The sequence below is a fragment of the Pecten maximus genome, chromosome 16 (assembly GCF_902652985.1).
Source record: "Pecten maximus chromosome 16, xPecMax1.1, whole genome shotgun sequence".
NCBI lineage: Eukaryota > Metazoa > Mollusca > Bivalvia > Pectinida > Pectinidae > Pecten > Pecten maximus.
The window spans coordinates 9,635,619-9,653,922 of record NC_047030.1 but is presented as its reverse complement, the minus strand read 5'-3'; the positions used below and the strand labels follow the sequence as shown (position 1 = coordinate 9,653,922).

General features: G+C 36.5%; 1 protein-coding gene across 1 annotated transcript; it reads left to right on the top strand.

Moving 5' to 3' along the window:
• The first annotated feature begins 873 nt into the window (after window positions 1-873).
• Window positions 874-17,875, top strand: LOC117314611. Its single transcript, XM_033868679.1, has 11 exons — window positions 874-1,261; window positions 10,283-10,473; window positions 11,039-11,126; window positions 12,069-12,110; window positions 12,519-12,709; window positions 13,366-13,523; window positions 14,067-14,248; window positions 15,134-15,196; window positions 15,547-15,740; window positions 16,581-16,744; window positions 17,689-17,875. The coding sequence occupies exons 1-11, from the start codon at window positions 874-876 to the stop codon at window positions 17,873-17,875; spliced, it is 1,848 nt and encodes a 615-aa protein (XP_033724570.1).
• Window positions 17,876-18,304: the final 429 nt, after the last annotated feature.

Sequence of the window (18,304 nt, the reverse complement as noted above, 5' to 3'; positions counted from 1 at the left end):
TGGTCTGGAGACAGTAAAACCTGGTGGTCCGGAGACAGTAAATCCTGGTGGTCCGGAGACAGTAAATCCTGGTGGTCCGGAGACAGTAAATCCTGGTGGTCCGGAGACAGTAAATCCTGGTGGTCCGGAGACAGTAACACCTGGTGGTCTGAAGACAGTAAATCCTGGTGGTCTGGAGACAGTAAAACCTGGTGGTCCGGAGACAGTAAAACCTGGTGGTCCGGAGACAGTAAATCCTGGTGGTCCGGAGAGTAAGACAATGTGGTCCGGAGACAGTAAAACCTGGTGGTCCGGAGGGTAAGACAATGTGGTCCGGAGATAGTAAGACCTGGTGATCATGAGATAATAAGACCTGGATGTCCAGAGAATCAGCCAACATGGTCCCGGGAGAGTATGTGGTCCGGAGGGAGTAAAACCATGTAGTCTGGAGAAAGTAAGACCTAGTGATCGGGAGAAAGTAAGATTCGGTAGTTCGGAGAGAGTAAGATACTAGAGTCTAGAGGGACTAACACCTAGTGGTCCGGAGGCTAAGACAACGTGGTCCGCAGACAGTAACCTTAAGTGGCCTGGGGAGAGTAACACCTGGAGGTCCGGAGAAAGTACCCCAAGATGGCCTGGACAGTGTAACAACTGGTGATCCGGAGAGAGTAACACGTGGTGGGCTAGAGAATAAGACAAGGTGGTCCAGAGACAGTAAGTCCATGTGGTTTGGAGAGGGTAAGTCCTGTTGGTCGGGAGAGAGTTATATCTGGAGAATAAGACAAGGTGGTCCAGAGACAGTAAGTCCATGTGGTTTGGAGAGGGTAAGTCCTGTTGGTCGGGGGAGAGTTATATCTGGGGAATAAGACAAGGTGGTCCAGAGAGAGTAAGTCCATGTGGTTTGGAGAGAGTAAGTCCTGTTGGTCGGGGGAGAGTTATATCTGGAGAATAAGACAAGGTGGTCCAGAGAGAATAAGACCTGGTGGTCTGGAGAGAATAAGACAAGGTGGTCCTGAGAGAATAAGACAAGGTGGTCCTGAGAGAATAAGACCTGGTGGCCCGGAGAGAATAAGACGTGGAGCTCCGGAGAGAATAAGACGTGGTGGTCCTGAGAGAATAAGACGTGGTGGTCCGGAGAGAATAAGATCAGGTGGTCCGGAGAGAATAAGACCTGGTGGCCCGGAGAGAATAAGACGTGGAGCTCCGGAGAGAGTAAGATCAGGTGGTCCGGAGAGAATAAGACGTGGAGCTCCGGAAAGAGTAAGATCAGGTGGTTCGGAGAGTAAGATTTTGTGGTACAGAAAGAGTAAGATGTATATTATATTATAAAGGCGTATATTAGTATCTAAAGACGTATAGTATTATAAACGAATAGTATTATATTATACAGTAATTGTATTGGTGAAGGAAATAGCACTTTTATTATCCCTCGAGACATGAACCATTTTCCGAGGCGGAAATGGACTATTTACCTGGTAAATAGCATTTTTGAAGGATATATTTCAAATGGCAGTTCTATTGTCTATCTTTTATATCGTCTAAAATAAGGAAAGGTATAATAATGTAAAATAAGGAAAGGTATAATAATACTATATAAAGACGTATAATATAATATAGAGACGTATATCATTATATAATGACGTATAGTATTATATGAAGACATATATAGTATTGCGTGAAGACATATATAGTATTATTTGAAGACATATACTATTACATGAAGACACATATACTATCACATGAAGACATAGTAATACATGAAGACGTAAACCATTAAATGATCGCCATTAAAAGCTTTCAGATAACGTTCGAACTATACCAAGCTGCACTGATTGTCCCGTACACATATTTGATAATACAGAATCGTTTATTCTATTTATCTGTATCTTTAATTACCAATCCTTTGTAGGTCATATTGCTTTGTTCACTCTAAAGCCAGTTGTTCACATAAAGACGATCGGCTACAGTTATCACGAAAATCGGGTAATTAAAACATTAAAGGTTCATTTAAATATCTAGTAGTACCGCAACTGTGATTATTCTCGTCAGTAGTAACTTGGTAATCCCGGCATCGACTGGTGTTTGTTTATTTTACCGTTCAGGGATTATACGGCTTCTAGTACCGTGATGTGAAGTGAAACCTTCACCATGGTATCTACAGGGAGGTGTACCCCAGTGTGTTTACTTATCATCACTTTCATCTGTACAAGGATAACTGGTATGTATAACAGACTACATCCAGATAAAGCTAAAACACTGCCAATGTTTTTTCTCTGAGTTCTCTTTACCACTGAAAAGCTGTTTCATCTTCAACGAAAATATGACTATGAAATATTTGTCCAATAGTTGTAAAAATGAAAATAAATGCATCTTGTGGCAAAGGGATCATACAGTTATTAAAGGAAATAGATAGGCGATTCTTTTAAACACATGTCTCTTTGTTTTAAGTTCTCAAATATCCAAAAAAAAGACGAATGTCATCACATTGAACGATTAAAACATATTCCTTTTTTAATCCTTTATGCTCTATGTTTTTTTAAATTATTTATCTGACTCTCGTTTTGGACTCAAAATGTGTTTGACTCTGACATGACCGAGTCTTAGGTGGACAAAACACTTGTATGATGCAGTCCTTTATGCATTACCCAGCTTATCCTGTGGTATCTTTTTTATTAATTTAAAAGATCCTATTCACTTGTGCGTTTCCTTCTTCCCTCTCTTAGTTTTTTTGTTTTGTTTTTGGTTTTTTTGGTTTTGGTTTTGTTTTTTTTGTTTTTTGTTTTTTGTTTTTGTTTTGTTCTGGTTTATACTGTATTTCACTATAAACCTATCAAGAACACCTAAAACTAACAAATTTCTTGACTTCCGACATTGTTGTTCTCAAGTAATTTGCAAGATACACTTACCAACACTTTAATCTGTACAGTAATATGTTCCCTACAGGCTGTTGAATATTGGATACAAACCACAACACGGTTTGGTCTTTCTAGGGATATTCCGTGATTCTAAGGCTAAAAGTGTTGAGTTCCTGTGATTGGATTCGAAATAGACATACAGAAAGTTCAGATATTCCAGAATTTCTTCAATGTTTTGGATTTAAATATTGATTCATTTGAATAAGGACACAAAACCCGCGTTAGTTTGTTCTGTCCAGTGCCACAACTTATTGACTTACGACATAGGGCTGGGCAGTGCTGGTAGAGTGTATCATTATTCTGACGGCTTACTCTCCAGCACATCTTTGTAACACACTTAAGTTAACTTTGTTATCATGTTGTAGACGTCAAGATATTTCGAGCCAAAACAAAAGACGACAACATTAAGCTGTCAGATAAAATCTATTTACAGAGATGTAGTTTAATTTTGAGTTTAATTATTGTGTTTATTTCTAGCTTATACAAACCACATAACGTTGCAAAATTAAGCGAGGAAAATGTATATAGTTTGTGTTCTTCTGTTAAGTATTTGACAAAAATCCTAATCATAGCTTAAAAAACAGGATATACTGGACAAAGTTCGGACAAGAGAAACATTTCAACATAGCGACGAAAATGAAATACAAAAATCTAAACACCGTTTTGACAACAGAAAATATTGGATTAGACTAAGCTAGCGCCAGCATATAATATACTTTTTGAGCTGATACAGACTTGTATATCTGCTTCATAGACATTTCTCTACTTACCTGTTTATTCGCTGATACATTCTTGTTTGATTTTGACAAAAAATGAAAATAATTTTTTTTTTTAAATTAATTCCCAGCAGAAATGAATAATGCATGTCATCTTGTTATACAGGGAGGGTAAGGACATGGCATTTTTCAGATAATCAACCTATTGTCCAGATTCGTCCATGTTTAATTTTTGCCAGTAGTTGTAATACACCTGTAGCATTTTCCTATTAGTTGTGCCATTTAAGGTCCTATAGATATCAAAAGATGTGACATATGTTGATTTGTCGTTATTTAGCTGTTATTTATTACATTTCTTGACCATATTCTTCATACTCACACATATCCCTTCGTATACTCCAGCAAAATTCATTATTCTCGGCGTTCACCTTTTGAATTTGACCGTTGGGCAAAGGTTAAATAAAATACAGAGCGTTCGAATAGGTGCTATCATCCATTCGAGAAGCTCAGACAGTTTCCTCCAACTCAGATAGTAAATATCATCAGTGTATTGACTCAATGTATTACATACTGAATCCATCATATTCTTTCACAACTTAGAATAAAAACCAAATACTGACTTTGAATCACAGCTATGACACAATATAGTTGAACTCATATCTTAAGGAAATTAAGAGAAAGTATAAGCTTCTAACTGAATTACTACAAGATACTGAACAGGACTACGACGGGGAAGATAAATCACTCCGGAGGATTTCAATTTTCAGCTGTACACTTCTTGTCGAGTTACGGGGAGATAACTCGTGTCGTCTTCTCTAGCTTAAAAGAAGTTGATCGCTACAGAGTCAATTTTAATATTTTCTTCAGAAATTAAGTTTAAGATCTACTAGAAGCTATAAAAGAGAAGATAACCATTTATTTGTTGTACGTACAGTTTTCCAAAAGGATATCTATCTAACGCTCGAATATAATTAATAACAAATGTTAACATATACGAACCTTATCTCGCCATTTAAATGTGCTCGTTTGTCGTTTCAGATCATAGATTTAACTAATTATTCAGATTACCTGTTATATAAGACGAAGATTCTGATTAATGTGTTCTAAATGTTCAAAGTTTTTAGTGTGATTTCGTAATCACGTTTTGATTGAAATCAGATACACATTTACGAAAACAGAAACATGGGTTATGTTGTGTTAAAACTAGTTTATCCTTGATTAATGTTTTTTTTTGCTCTGATTGAATAGATACATGAAGCTCACGCCTGTACTGGCTATATCTATGTCGACAATCACAAACTATGCAAACAGTTGTACGTGCCTTAAACCATAGGATTTGTTTCTATCTGTAGTCATTTACAAGTTTTTAAACGCAGAGTAATTTGATAGAGTTGAGAATGTATGTACTCTATGTACTACCGCGCGCCACGGGATATGTAGCTAGCTACTGGTATTCATAGCCGCAATGAAAATTTAAAAAATCTATTCAATCCATATATGAAACAAATTTTGTTTACTGTATGAATCCGCGTAGCGGATTCTTACAGAAGTTTGCAAACAAAATTTGTTTCATACCCCAATGAAACTAAAAAATAATTGACATCAACGCTTATAATTAATTTTTGAAAAACATGTTTTATGTACAATTTTACGGGATTCTTTTTTTCAAATCAATACGCAACGTCAATTGTCGTATTGTGACGTCACATTTTTCGCGCCATTCTCGGAATTTCTTTCATAGAAGAATGAAAAGAATTTTTCGACCAATCAGATTTGAGTATTTACCATGAAAATGCTTAAATGAAAAAAGAAAAGTAAACTGTATGAATCCGCGTTACATTTGAATACACCTATGAAGCTAAAAATATTGACATCAATATTTATAATTAATTTCTGAAACTGTATCTCGAATTAAAGCAATAAGGGATTATTTTGTACAAATCCATACGTAACGTCAATTGTCGTATTGTGACGTCACGTTTTTCGCGCCATTTACATTTTTTCCATAGACTGTCATAGAGGTATGAAAAAAACAACTAAACCAATCAGAAAGTCGCAATCTGCATTCATACAATGGAAAATTAATTATATGTACATAACTAGGAAACAAGTCACTATCTGGTTCACTAAATTCATGTATTAAAAGCTGTCTGTCTTTACTGTCTATTATATATACTTGTACTTACAGATTAGCTGTTAAACATTGTAAGTAAGCAGAAGTACAAATGTACTGATACAGAAACATGTGTGCTACGGTATATTTTTAATCGTTGAAGGTCGACCCTAATTTATGTTTTTGTTACGTATAATACAATGAGTTTTGGAGATATGTCAAATGCTCGAGACCTCACTCTTTGTTACCATATTTAATATCTGTATGAACATATTTGATAAACAATATAAAAATGAACGGAAATCTTATAATGTCCAGTTTGTTGATTTAGTGAAATATGTTAAAATGAAACACCATTAAAACAGATATTTATGTCAGACAAATATTCAAGGATTTCTTTAAAGGATTAACACGAAGTTATATCATCACATGTAGAGCATTATTTAGTCATTGTACCCAGTCACATTGTCGTAGTGGCACTTGAATCAAATCTTTACATCAACATTTGAAATATAGATCATGTTTATCATGTTGATCATCGTTTTTCTGTCTTTGTGCCTTGTAGAATACCCGTTAGGATTCGTGTTACCAGAATGATGAGTTCATTGTATAGATTGATAGTATTGAAATTCTAACAATGTCAGATGTAAACAGATTATTCCGTGAGGCCTAGTTAAAACAATAGCCATTAAATGTCCTGACCTCGACTGAGATACGAGTACTTCCCAAGCCTGTGTGTGTCGTAGACTCCAGGAGATCAACCAATATTAATCACAAAGTAATGTTATTGCCGGGTTGAAATATAATAAGTATATTCATCAATTACTCTTCTGGCATTCAATCAACTTATTGTGCATGCACTTGATGGACACCGATATATTGTACTGTTAATCATATACGTATGGAAACAAAATATAATGTACTGCCAACGTATCGATCTACTTACAATAAATAAATAAATCAATAAATAAAACTGCACCTATCAATTTGTCATCAAAGATGTGTCTTTATATCACACTAGTATTGCAAGACATAATTTTCCCGTCACAGACACGACGTCAGTCGAGATGTTTCGTGACATTACATGTGATTGTAACTCAAAGCAAAAATCAAGCAACCTCTGGTTAAATCACACCTGACGTCAGTGATGGTTTATAACAAAGTCACACCTGACGTCAGTGAGGGTTTATAACAAAATCACACCTGACGTCAGTGATTGTTTATAACAAAGTCAAATCTGACGTCAGTGATGGTTTATAACAAAGTCACATCTGACGTCAGTGATGGTTTATAACAAAGTCACACCTGACGTCAGTGGTGGTTTATAACAAAGTCACACCTGACGTCAGTGATGGTTTATAACAAAGTCACACCTGACGTCAGTAGTGGGTTATAACAAATCACACCTGACGTCAGTGATGGGTTATAACAAAGTCACACCTGACGTCAGTGAGGGTTTATAACAAAGTCACACCTGACGTCAATGATGGTTTATAACAAACTCACACCTGACGTCAGGTGATGGGTTATAACAAAGTCACACCTGACGTCAGTGATGGGTTATAAACAAAATCACACCTGACGTCAGTGAGGGTTTATAGCAAAGTCACACCTGACGTCAGTGATGGGTTATAACAAAATCACACCTGATGTCACTAATAGTTTATAACAAAATCACACCTGACGTCAGTGATTGTTTATAACAAAGTCAAATCTGACAGTCAGTGATGGTTTATAACAAAGTCACACCTGACGTCAGTGATGGGTTATAACAAAGTCACACCTGACGTCAGTGGTGGGTTATAACAAAGTCACACCTGACGTCAGTCATGGTTTATAACAAAGTCACACCTGACGTCAGTGTTGGGTTATAACAAAGTCACACCTGACGTCAGTGATGGGTTATAACAAAATCACACCTGACGTCAGTGATGGGCTATAACAAAATCACATCTGATGTCAGTGATTGTTTATAACAAAGTCAAATCTGACGTTAGTGATGGTTTGTAACAAAGTCACACCTGATGTCACTAATGGTTTATAACAAAATCACACCTGACGACAGTGGTGGGATATAACAAAATCACACCTGACGTCAGTGGAGGTGTATAACAAAGTCGCACCTGACGTCAGTGATGGTTTATAACAAAGTCACACCTGACGTCAGTGATGGTTTATAACAAAATCATACCTGACGTCAGTGATGGTTTAAAACAAAGTCACACCTGACGTCAATCATGGTTTATAACAAAATCACACCTGACGTCAGTGATGGTTTATAAAAAGTCACACCTGACGTCGGTGATGGGTTATACCAAAATCACACCTGACGTCAGTGAGGGTTTATAACAAAGTCACACCTGACGTCAGTGATTGGTTATAACAAAATCACACCTGACGTCAGTGATGGTTTATAACAAAGTCACACCTGACGTCAGTGATGGTTTATAACAAAGTCACACCTGACGTCAGTGATTGGTTATAACAAAGTCACACCTGACGTCAGTGGTGGGTTATAACAAATCACACCTGACGTCAGTGGTGGGTTATAACAAAACACACCTGACGTCAGTGATGGTTTATAACAAAGTCACACCTGACGTCAGTGATTGGTTATACCAAAGTCACACCTGACGTCAGTGATGGTTTATAACAAAGTCACACCTGACGTCAGTGATGGTTCATAACAAATCACACCTGACGTCAGTGGTGGTTTATAACAAAATCACACCTGACGTCAGTGATGGTTTATAACAAAGTCACACCTGACGTCAGTGATGGTTCATAACAAATCACACCTGACGTCAGTGGTGGTTTATAACAAAATCACACCTGACGTCAGTGATGGTTTATAACAAAGTCACACCTGACCTCAGTGATGGTTCATAACAAAGTCACACCTGACCTCAGTGATGGGTTATAACAAAGTCACACCTGGCGTCAGTGATGGTTCATCATTACATCACACTTGGCGGATTGCAAATAATGTTACTGCGTATACGGTAGTATGCCCGAAGATGGCCATGGATATTTTCTATGGTTAGCGCGTTTGCCACTACATATAACTTTCAAATCCATCAAAGAAAATATCATAAAATGTAGCGTTCATTATAGGTCTAATAAATGATCTCTTCCAGGTTACATCAAACGTTGGACAAATTGTAAAAATATTACACTGTTACTATATTTTGTCAATTAATGTGTTGTTCAACTACACTAATTTTGTAGCACATATGCAATACGACAAATCCAGATTTCTTAGTCCACTGAATTGATCCAAAATTTTCACTTTTTTTTTTGCTTTTCATTATCGACAGGCCAAGAACTAGACCATCTGAGAGGACGTGAGTATACATATTAATGATCTTGATTCTCTGAATCATCAATAATGAAAAATAACTATTTCACATAGTTTTCAAATTCTGCAGATGATAAATTATCTGTTTTAATACTCTTAATTGCACCGCATTAACACACAATACAAGTACAATATGTGTAATTAGCCATTTTGATATAGGTACATCACCAAATGCCCCTATTGAAGACAGTATGAGCATGTCAGAAGTAGCCAGATATGCACCATTGCAACATTAGTTTATTTTTATAATCATTCTCTGATATCATATTCGACACTCCTGTGGTTACGTTCACTTTCGACATTTGCACCTTATAATATAGCGTGACAAAACTGAAGGCATGCAAATAGCTACTCGATTGGTGTCGGCGTTAAACCGCAGTTTTTCCTCAGCAGATGGATTTATTTAGAGGATTACAGACTAGAGACAACCAAATTCAAAACCATCATCAACAATATTATCCTAATATATATTCATTATAATATCATCATCATCCATCGGTAAAATAATTAAATCATCATAATCGTTATCATCATCCTTATCATTTTATGTCTAAAAATGTATATGTCAGGGGCCGCGTTGGCCGAGTGGTTAAGATGTCCCGACACTTTATCACTAGCCCTCCACCTCTGGGTTGCGAGTTCGAAACCTACGTGGGGCAGTTGCCAGGTTCTGAATGTAGGCCGGTGGTTTTTTTCCGGGTACTCCGGCTTTCCTCCACCTCCAAAACCTGGCATGTCCTTAAATGACCCTGGCAGTTAATAGGACGTTAAACAAAAACAAACCAATATCATCATCAACACATTTACATTATGACATGTCATCAACATACACACATTCTCCATACCCTCACACAAATAATCATACATTCCACAACAACAAAAACAGAAGACTTTGATATTATTTGATGCATATCAAATATTCAAAAAGATATCTTCACTCTCCACAAACTGGCGGTGGCTGGTTTTCTCATTCAAATGTAGGCCAAATCGTGACGTTATGTATTCAATCTTGCATTATGACTTCATATTACATAGCGGAGAGCTATATGCAAACCTTAATTTTCAACATTGTCGTTTGTAAGCAATGTTCTGATTGGTCAAATCCGAAAAAGTGATAATTTTGTGAAAAATATCAGAACAAGAATGAATAATTTTCGATATTTCACTGGTAAAAATATAATAAATATACATTTATACACAGCATGGCGACTGGTGTTTAAAGTACATCGTAATGACTACATGTCGGGGTACGAGAGTGCTGCAGACTTCCTGACCACGCCTGGCGGATCATCAGAGACTTCAGTGTCTGTGATGACAGACCTGTATTCTACCGGTACACGGTATAGATCTACCATCCTGGACAACTGGGGAACCACTAGGACAATATCGGCAGTAAGTGAGGCGTGGTAACTTGGTTTAAGTGACTGGGCGTCGTACATAACAACAACAACAAACACAAAAAAATAAGAGAAAGAAATGAGTGATTCAGAATTTTGACAAAGACATGTTGTAGATGTTTAAGGAATAAAATGTAATTGTAATATATTTGAACGCATTGATTTTATGCAGGTCATGAATACAATGTTTTGAAATTACCGCCTGTTAAACTAAGCATACCACAATCTGATTAATAACCACTATCAATATATACCTGCATATACATAATGTTCTTTTGAAATACAATATTTGAAATTATGAAATTTATTCAAGTTTTTCAAATTTATTAAATTGCTGGTTTTGTGCACTTCGCCGTCCAATTTTTGGCATTTCTTTTGATATTTTTCGAACTTTGTGTTTGGTCTCCACAACACTTTATTATCAAAGCTTTAGGCCCGGAACAACACCGATAAGCTCTAGAAGGACACAATAAATGCCTGCTGCAATATAACTAACTTCTTTTGTAACTATCATTTCGTTTTGAAGGGTGTTGGTATCTTGTGTATGTTTTGTGCTGTAGGTACGCCTAGCGGTATGGGATAATGATGTGGAGAAAGCCTACTTCACGTTTAGTACTATGGGGAAGACGTTGTCCAATTGGATGGACTGTAATAACATCATCGACTCTAGTTATACAGATATCTTTAGCGAGACAATAACTACCTGTCAAGTTTCGTAAGTTGTGTAGATAATTATAAAGATATCTTTACCGACACAATATCCACCTGCCAAGTTTCGTAAGTTGTGTAGATAATTATACAGATATTTTTACCGAAACAATAACCACATATCAAGTTTCGTAAGTTGTGTAGATAATTATACAGATATCTTTACCAAGACAAGGTACTTTCTTTTCGAAAATATTCTTGAATATTGCAATTCTTTTATTTTGATTAACCTTTGCTATACATATACTCCATGTAATAATTTGAAATGTAGGTTTAAGAATGAACCTTTGATCTGATTACATATCAATAGCCATATGAGTCTCGTATTTAGGAATATTTAGATAAACTTGATGATCTATGTTACTATATTATAAAGAATAGCTCAAACAAAACATACCCTGGTACATTCATTCACTTATTTATTGTAGAAACAGCGGAAGAAACTTTATAATCCAGAGAGGAAATGGAGGCTGTGAAAGTGATAACGGTTGGCTCATTGTCAAGGATACGGACGCTACCTCAGGATGTTCTTGGGATTACGCCTATAGTTATGTTACATTATTGTATGCTCCAGGGACGACATACACGGTTTGGGACGGTAAGGTTTCCAACGTGCAATTTGAAGATCAAAATTGTAGAAAAAAACTAACATAAATAAGGAATAAATTCATCTTCTTTCAAACCCAACGTTACCTTTTCAGTGTATTTTCTGTGTGTTTTGTTTTTGTGATGGAAATTAGGATAAGTATCCTCGTTTCTCAGGTCAAAATAATTAGAATTATATGATAACTAACTTTCCATTGACAAATTTCCACTATTGTCCATGTACATTAATGTATCAACCAAACTACATCTGATATATTTCTACTATGTTCCATGCAGATTCTAAGAGTAATGCGGATGCTGTCACACTGTCCGTTATGGGTAAGTTGTTAAGGACAATCTCGAAAGGTCGATTCTATACTGTTGAAGATTACAGACCATGTTTGAAATAAGGAGTTGGCAACAAAAATGGTTTATTTCAATTAGCACTTTTTGATGACCGATGAAAAATGCACGTTATTATCTTATACATGTAGTTATTCTCCGATATCATCCTGGATACTCTATAGTTGTGTTAATTTCCTTTTTTCCTGGAATATGTCATGGCGGAAATCCAAACAATTCTAAGTGCAGACCATGATTAACATAAGGTGATAAAACCAGAAATTATTGATACCAAACAGTATGTTTTTTATGATAGATGACGAAATAAATGAATACACAGTAAACGTATTTTCTGAAATGATCCATTCGTGCTTACATCAATGTATTATATGCTCGCTATTCCAGAGTGGTATATGGTATTTAAGGGGATAGAGGGTGTCACTCCCAGTGCCGGCTCCCTTCAGAGTTCCTGGGAGGGGGATACTGTCGAGAATGATGCCGTGAGTGCCGCACAAACCCTGACTACCTCCCCTAGTAGCCACTATAAGGACGGCCTGGCTGAGATATGGACGGAGGATTTCACTCTCGTTGAACAAGTATATTACATTAGATTGAATTCTGTCCTCAAATGGATTTGGTATTTCATCTCGTTATCTATTTTACAAATTTATGAGGAATTATTGAAAGCAAATGACTTATTAAATTTCATATTAAGCAATTTGTGTTCATTCTATCTCAGCGCGTGAATGTTTTATTGTGTTATGCGAATAGTACAACATAAACCACGATTGAATATTGAAAATCACTAGCTGATGTACAACACATTATATACATTTCTATTTCCTGATGCGATATGAAGCAAGGCGTGTTTGATACTTGTTATTATGTCTGGTGGTTCCGTTGTCACCACCCTAACTCTCATTATTTCAGAATGTTACTTAACCTTTATTTGATCTATATTTGTATGGCTGGTTTCGTCGATGAAGCAGAAGACGCTTATTCTTCTGGAGCACCTGGTCGCATTCTCCGTGAACTGTTTCAGGAGTCCCATGTAAATCTATAATTTTGTTGATATTTTGCCCTTGTTTTTTATATTTTGTGTTTGAATTATGGCTTTGATATTATGTCAGTAGTACTTATAACGTTTTGTTATTTTTCTATTGTAGCTTGTAGCAAGAGACTTTGGTAATTGAAAACAAAAAGGTTAGTTGATACGTTTTTTAGTTATCTGTTATTTCTATTTCATCTGCAGGTGAAGTACGCGTTCTTCAATGACGGGGAAGAGAAGGCCTATGTTGTTTTCAAAGCTATGGATTCTACAAAAACGTCATTCTTTTCAGCAGCGAATATCATCGCTAGCAAGTACACAGATTTATCGACATCGTCCCCTCTCTACTGCAGTATTGCTGGGTAAAACTTAACTTTGTAACGGTTCAGTTCCTTCAAATTCAAACCAGTGCCACCCTCTCGTACATTATGAAGTATATCTTTATACATGTATTTTGAATATAGACGCTTCTAATATTTGTTTTTAGATTTGAGCTTTCGTAAAGTAAGACGTGTATTATTGTATAGACAATGTCACCGATTATCGTAGTAGTGGAAACAGTAGTCAATTGCTGATAATCTTCATGAATAATTAATCTTCATGAATAATTATTTCAGCTATTTCAAGTTTCAATGTTAATGAGGCAAATTATTCACCATTGTTATATTTGATAAAGAGGGACAATTGGTTTAGAATGTTTTCTGCAATATACACATACATACAACATCGTTGTACATTCTAGTAGTAGCCAAATGCGGTTGACAGCAAAGTAGACTTTCTCAGAACACAAAAATAGCACCATGTCAGTCGTAAAGAAGATATTAGATTGTATGATATAGTTTACACACCTTATAGGCGACAATGGTCAAAATTCATGTTTAGTATCTCGGAACATTTGTTTGTAGAGACACCATTCGACATTTTACGGTGACGGACGCACACGGTATTGGATGTACGTCGGACTACCATTGGATGTTGGTAATGGACGCTGGAGTAACCAATAAGCCATGTGGATTTGACCAGGACGTCACAACTAGACCATACTTCTTATACAGCAGCGGCACAACCAGTGTGAATCCGGACTCTGGTATGAATAAGCTATTGCAGGTTGTAAGGTTAAGGATGTTAATCATTGTAAGTTTCAGTCTGCCCTAGTTGTAGGCCTAAGCCTGACCTTGTCGTAAGGTTAGGATTGCCTTGGTTCTAGGATGACGCCTGCCGAAATAGTAGGATTAAGTCTGACCATATTGCAGGATAAAATCTGACAATACATTAGGGATCTAGTCCTTTTGCTATAACGGTATGGTCACCCATATTGTAGGGTTAAGCCTGTCCAGACTGTAGGGTTAATATCGACATAATCGATTTTACAATTTACAATACTTCTTAACATCGTTAATGATGTGTAATTCCAAGTTCAAACGTAACTATTTGTATGTTTCCTAGCACGAGTTTATCTTGTTTTTTTTGTGGAAGCTTGGTTTGATTTATATTTATATTTGTATTTTTCAAATAATTTCTATAGCTTTCAAGAGAAGAACGCCTTTTGAATAAAACATTTGGTGAGATAGCATTGTTTCAGAAATCAGTTAAGCATTTCACTGAACATAAAATCTGCTGAAAAAAGGATACATAATATTGTCTGATTTTGAGAATATGATTTGAAAGTGTTGCCGAGGAATAGCAAAGTACCAGAGTCGGAGAAGGCAATATGTTTAAATACATCACATTTGCATATTCCTTTTATAATTTCAATATTCAACTGAAAAATTCATCACAAAGGGCCTGTCAGCGTCAGTCATTTTAGTCGTCTGCATCCTGCACAACAGTAACAGTGACTCAACAATAATTCACGTTCAATGTGACAACGTCTCAGTACCATGTGCGTAGCCAATGGAAAGTCAGTATTCTGCCATGTGATGCCCTGTAAAACTTTTTGCTGTATGTTTTGAATTGTTTTTCTTATCTTTAGGAGAATCGACCTGGAACAGTGCTGGATTTCCTTCTGCTAATGTGATGGGCTTGTTCGTGAAAGGTTTGCTTATTTCTAGACAATATTTTTCGTTGAAGAGTGTTTGGATACTTAATATATTTTCCAGAGATTAAAATTTGATATTATATGATGAGCTAAGTACATTTTATGTATTGCAGTTGTTTGGAAAATTCTGAGTTATAAGAAAAAGAATTGACCCTTCTTAGAAATATTAGCTCTTGTTATTACTGGTATCTATTGATTTTACTGAACATTTCATTAAACGATTCTTCCATTCATAAATATATAATAATGTTCATGTTTTGTTTTACATGTTTGACCTATGTTGTCTATCTTCTACTCACAATGTAGTGTCTTATAAGAAAGTTGTGTATTATATCATTACATTTTAGGCTGGTTTCCAGTAATGAAGGTGGCTTATGGGCAGTCTACCTCACCCGCCAGTAGTATATATTACCTGTGGATATCATCATCTAGCTCTTACAACATCAATGAATTCGACTCCAGTGCGTATTCGTTCAGTTCCGGGACCCCGAGCTATCGGTCAAGAATCGTTGAGAACTGGACTAGCTACTATATAAGTGCGGTATGTCTTAGGTTGACCTAAGTCCAACTTTTTGAACATGTTTCTGTTCTACTGGTGACCTTCACATTAACCATAATGGTAACTACGTGAGGTTTCTAGAACGGGTACTAAGTAGACGGTGACTAAATGGAATATAAATTGTGAGATAAGTAGGGAATCCAGGTAAAACCATAAAACAGAGAGGTAAATTGAGAACATGATACATGGGTTTAGCTTTTAGATTAAATGAAATCAATTAGGTATAAGAAAATCTAACACGCATGGTAACAAAATACAAATGTGCATTTTTATGCAGATGTCAAATTAACACTGAACGATTTCATATGAATGATCAGAGGTTATGCTTTGAGATAATGCCTCCAAGATAAAGCTTCATCCTTATCTAAAAACGCTTTTATATTCGAATTGAACTACAATCGGCTTAATACCCGTAGGCCGGTGGTTTATCTCCGGGTACTCCGGCTTTCTTGCACCTCCAAAAACCCTGACAATTCCTTAAATGACCCTGGCTGTTAATAGGACGTTAAACAAAAAAAACTATACTATACCAAACCATGCAATGTCATGCCGTGCCGTTACGTACAGTACCATGCCATGCCACACAATACTATGCCATACCATACCATACCATACCATACCATACCATGCCATACCATACCATACGTACCATGCCATAGTATACCATACCATATCATACCATAGCATACCTAACTTTCTATACCGTATCATACCAATTTCGTTCCAAGATTTCGTTTAAATGTCGTTATTCTCCTCATGAAATACCACTCTTTAAAATTGTAATGACTAATGTAAGTAAGTTATCTGTAATTTATGTTGAAGGTAAGGATATCCTTGATCAAGAGTGGAGCCGAAGTCGCTTTTTTTGTATTTGATGCTCATGCATCATCTCGAACAGACTGGTTGTCTTGTTCTGACAGACTGCTATACAGTAGCTATAGCGACCTTAACCGCGGTAACACCTTTGAGTATTGTTCCGTAAGTGGGTAAGTGAGCTCTACTTACTTCTCCTTAAGTGGGAAATTAATTTTACTTTCTTTTGCTATGTTGTCTGGTGGGAGAATTCTACAGGATTAAACGTTGTCTTTACGATATGTTAGTTAGCCATAACATCACAATATAAGAGGGTAAACTAATCTAATCTAATTAACGACTTTAAAATCAATACGTTTACGTGGACAGCAGTTATAGTCATACATACCCGCGTTGATTCCTATATCATACGATGTTCCGTATCATTAGTCACCCACCAGGAACTGGGAGGCACTGGTTTTGGGTTGTGTTCGTCTAATTTTCCGTAATTTAGCTTTTCCGGGGACCCGTCTCCTGCACTACTAGTAACTGGACCTTAATACTTGGGACATGATATCACCTGGACATGACGGTGTGTTATGTTCCAAAAGTAGACCAGCCTTGTCTAAGCTCTACAAGGCGGTCTGTCAGGTCTCAAATGTTCGTCACAATGACCTAACTATTGGTCACTGACCTTTATCAAACACATTTTCCATGCTCTTTCTCCTGTATTGTTGCCTTAGGAACTTTATACTAAGCATGGTTTCAACTTGGCAAAGCGGTGTGTATAATATCTTAGGTAGGTAGTTCTGACCGGCATCCTGGTCTATTACGTACATGTATAAGAAAGAGATAAATGCTTGGGCCTGATCGCCTGACTATCGGTCACTGGAACGTTTTACTTGGGACGTGGTTCATTGTATTTCGGACATTGTTTGTGATATCTCCTACAAACATGATTGATATTAATGAATTCGTTACCGCTGATTCAATTATTGAATATGGTGTCAAACGTTCAATGTTTAGAATTAGTTCCCACTCAAATTCAACTTCTGCGCGTTCATTGCATATAATAGCACATCCGATGGGGGAAAATTCGCCAAATGTGCTTGCTTATATAAATCATAAATTATTACAGAGACTCATCTAACTATCGAAGATTTTTCATACACTCCTCGTACGGCGGATGTGACGTGGACAATGGCTGGATGGTTGTAGCCGAGAGTAGTGGTTCGTGTACCTGGGAGTCGACATACACCAGTCCCTATGCCTTATACAGTGATACTGGTAGTACGAAAGAAGTGAATTCTGGTACGCATGATTAGGGCTTTTATTTCCCGTTTAAAACGTACGCACAGATAGGCGATGCAATAAAGGAGACGCGTGTTTAGAATCTTTTAACTACAAAAACGTTGACAATAGTCTTTATGTTGAGTTGTATTCAATGTACAAAAACGGTGACAAAATTCCTTAATGTCGAGGTCTCTTTAAACTACCCAAACACTGAAAATACTCCGTAATGTCGAGTTGTCTTTAAACTACAAAAACGGTGACAAAACTCTGAAATGTCGAGTTGTATTTTAAAAGTTTGAAATGTAGTTAGTTGTATCAAGCATACGCATGCAACGCCCTTCATATTACATCAGAATACATATACGTTTACATTTGAAGTGTGTGGTGCCTTATTTTGTAGACTGTTTCATGCATATGATTTTTTTAAATATTGAATTCATCATTGATATTTAGGTATGGAT

Coding starts and splice junctions, on each gene's coding strand:
- LOC117314611 (XM_033868679.1), top strand. CDS start 874: ATGTGGTTTGGAGAGAGTAAGTCCTGTTGGTCGGGGGAGAGTTATATC. Junction 12,710..13,365: donor ATTTCACTCTCGTTGAACAA/GTATATTACATT, acceptor TTTCATCTGCAG/GTGAAGTACGCGTTCTTCAA. Junction 14,249..15,133: donor CAGTGTGAATCCGGACTCTG/GTATGAATAAGC, acceptor TCTTATCTTTAG/GAGAATCGACCTGGAACAGT.